The 997-nt window shown below is 52.2% G+C and overlaps 1 protein-coding gene across 1 annotated transcript in view; it reads right to left on the minus strand.

The window, feature by feature from the left end:
- C2CD2L (C2CD2-like) overlaps positions 1–997 on the minus strand; it is a gene marked incomplete at its 5' end in the record, with an annotated part of 9658 nt that overhangs the window by 2557 nt on the left and 6104 nt on the right. Inside the window, 2 exon segments of the mRNA XM_010020111.1 lie at positions 235–368; positions 976–995. Of these exon segments, the coding sequence (XP_010018413.1) occupies positions 235–368; positions 976–995 (154 nt within the window).

Genomic DNA, 997 nt, shown 5'->3' on the forward strand with positions numbered 1-997 from the left:
TCTGCAGATGCCCTTTGTAAACTCCCACCAGCAGCTGCCCTGCAGACTGGCAAGGTACCTTTGACCCTCTCTGGCAAGCAGGGACAAGCTGCAAGGAAGCAGCAAAAGGGTTCTGCCGAGCAAGTCATCTGTGCTGGAACCTTCCCACACTGGTTCCTAATGGACCGGGTGGTTTCAATGCACCCATCCCTAGAACAGCCTCACAGACTGGAAATGAAGCCCCCTAACTGAGACCTTGGAAACTCCCGAGATGATCAGCGTGCTACGCTTTGTTGGGGTCTTCTTGGCAGGCTTGTTATTTGTCTCAGTCAGCTGCCTGATCGCCGTCTCAGCCACTGGATCCAAGCCGTTGGGCATATGGCTATCCCCTGAGCACAAGAAAGATACCAACACTTGGTGTAGCGACCTCCGGCACCAGCAAGAGGTCGCTTGCTTACGATGATGCTCATTACAGGCAACTCCATGTGCACAAAGGGAGAGAACAGAATTTACTACACACTTGCCCAAATAAACCAAAGGAAGCAAGCGCCATATAGCTCTTGGCTCTTTTAGGCACCTGCAAAATTTGACTTCCCACCAGACATGTCATTAAAATATCCTTCCCGCTTAACAAAGACTTCCAAAGACTCCCAAGAGTTTGGGCAGCCTTGCCATCAAAAAGGCCATGGCTCTCTGTCCCAGAGACAATCAGAGCCCTGAGTATGGGATGAGCACAGCTCTTTGGGTCCAGATAGCCCAGAACATTCTCCTCAAGGAAATGCCTGCAGTCACAGACCAGACAGCCACAGTGGAATGCCTTTTACCTGCTCCCACCTGCCACCACCTCTCTGCCCCCATCTTCCCTCAGGCACTCGGGCATCCTCTTCCGCAGCAAACACAGATGAGTTCTCTGGCCCACATTCAGACAGCCACTCTCCAAGAAAGGCTAAGGAATACCACCACTCCAGTAAGAACCTCAGATCTTCAAGCACTTACGGCTACTGCTGGGCAAGGGGCT

The sequence above is a fragment of the Nestor notabilis genome, unplaced genomic scaffold (genome assembly GCF_000696875.1).
Source record: "Nestor notabilis isolate BGI_N333 unplaced genomic scaffold, ASM69687v1 scaffold21948, whole genome shotgun sequence".
In the NCBI taxonomy this organism is placed as follows: domain Eukaryota; kingdom Metazoa; phylum Chordata; class Aves; order Psittaciformes; family Psittacidae; genus Nestor; species Nestor notabilis.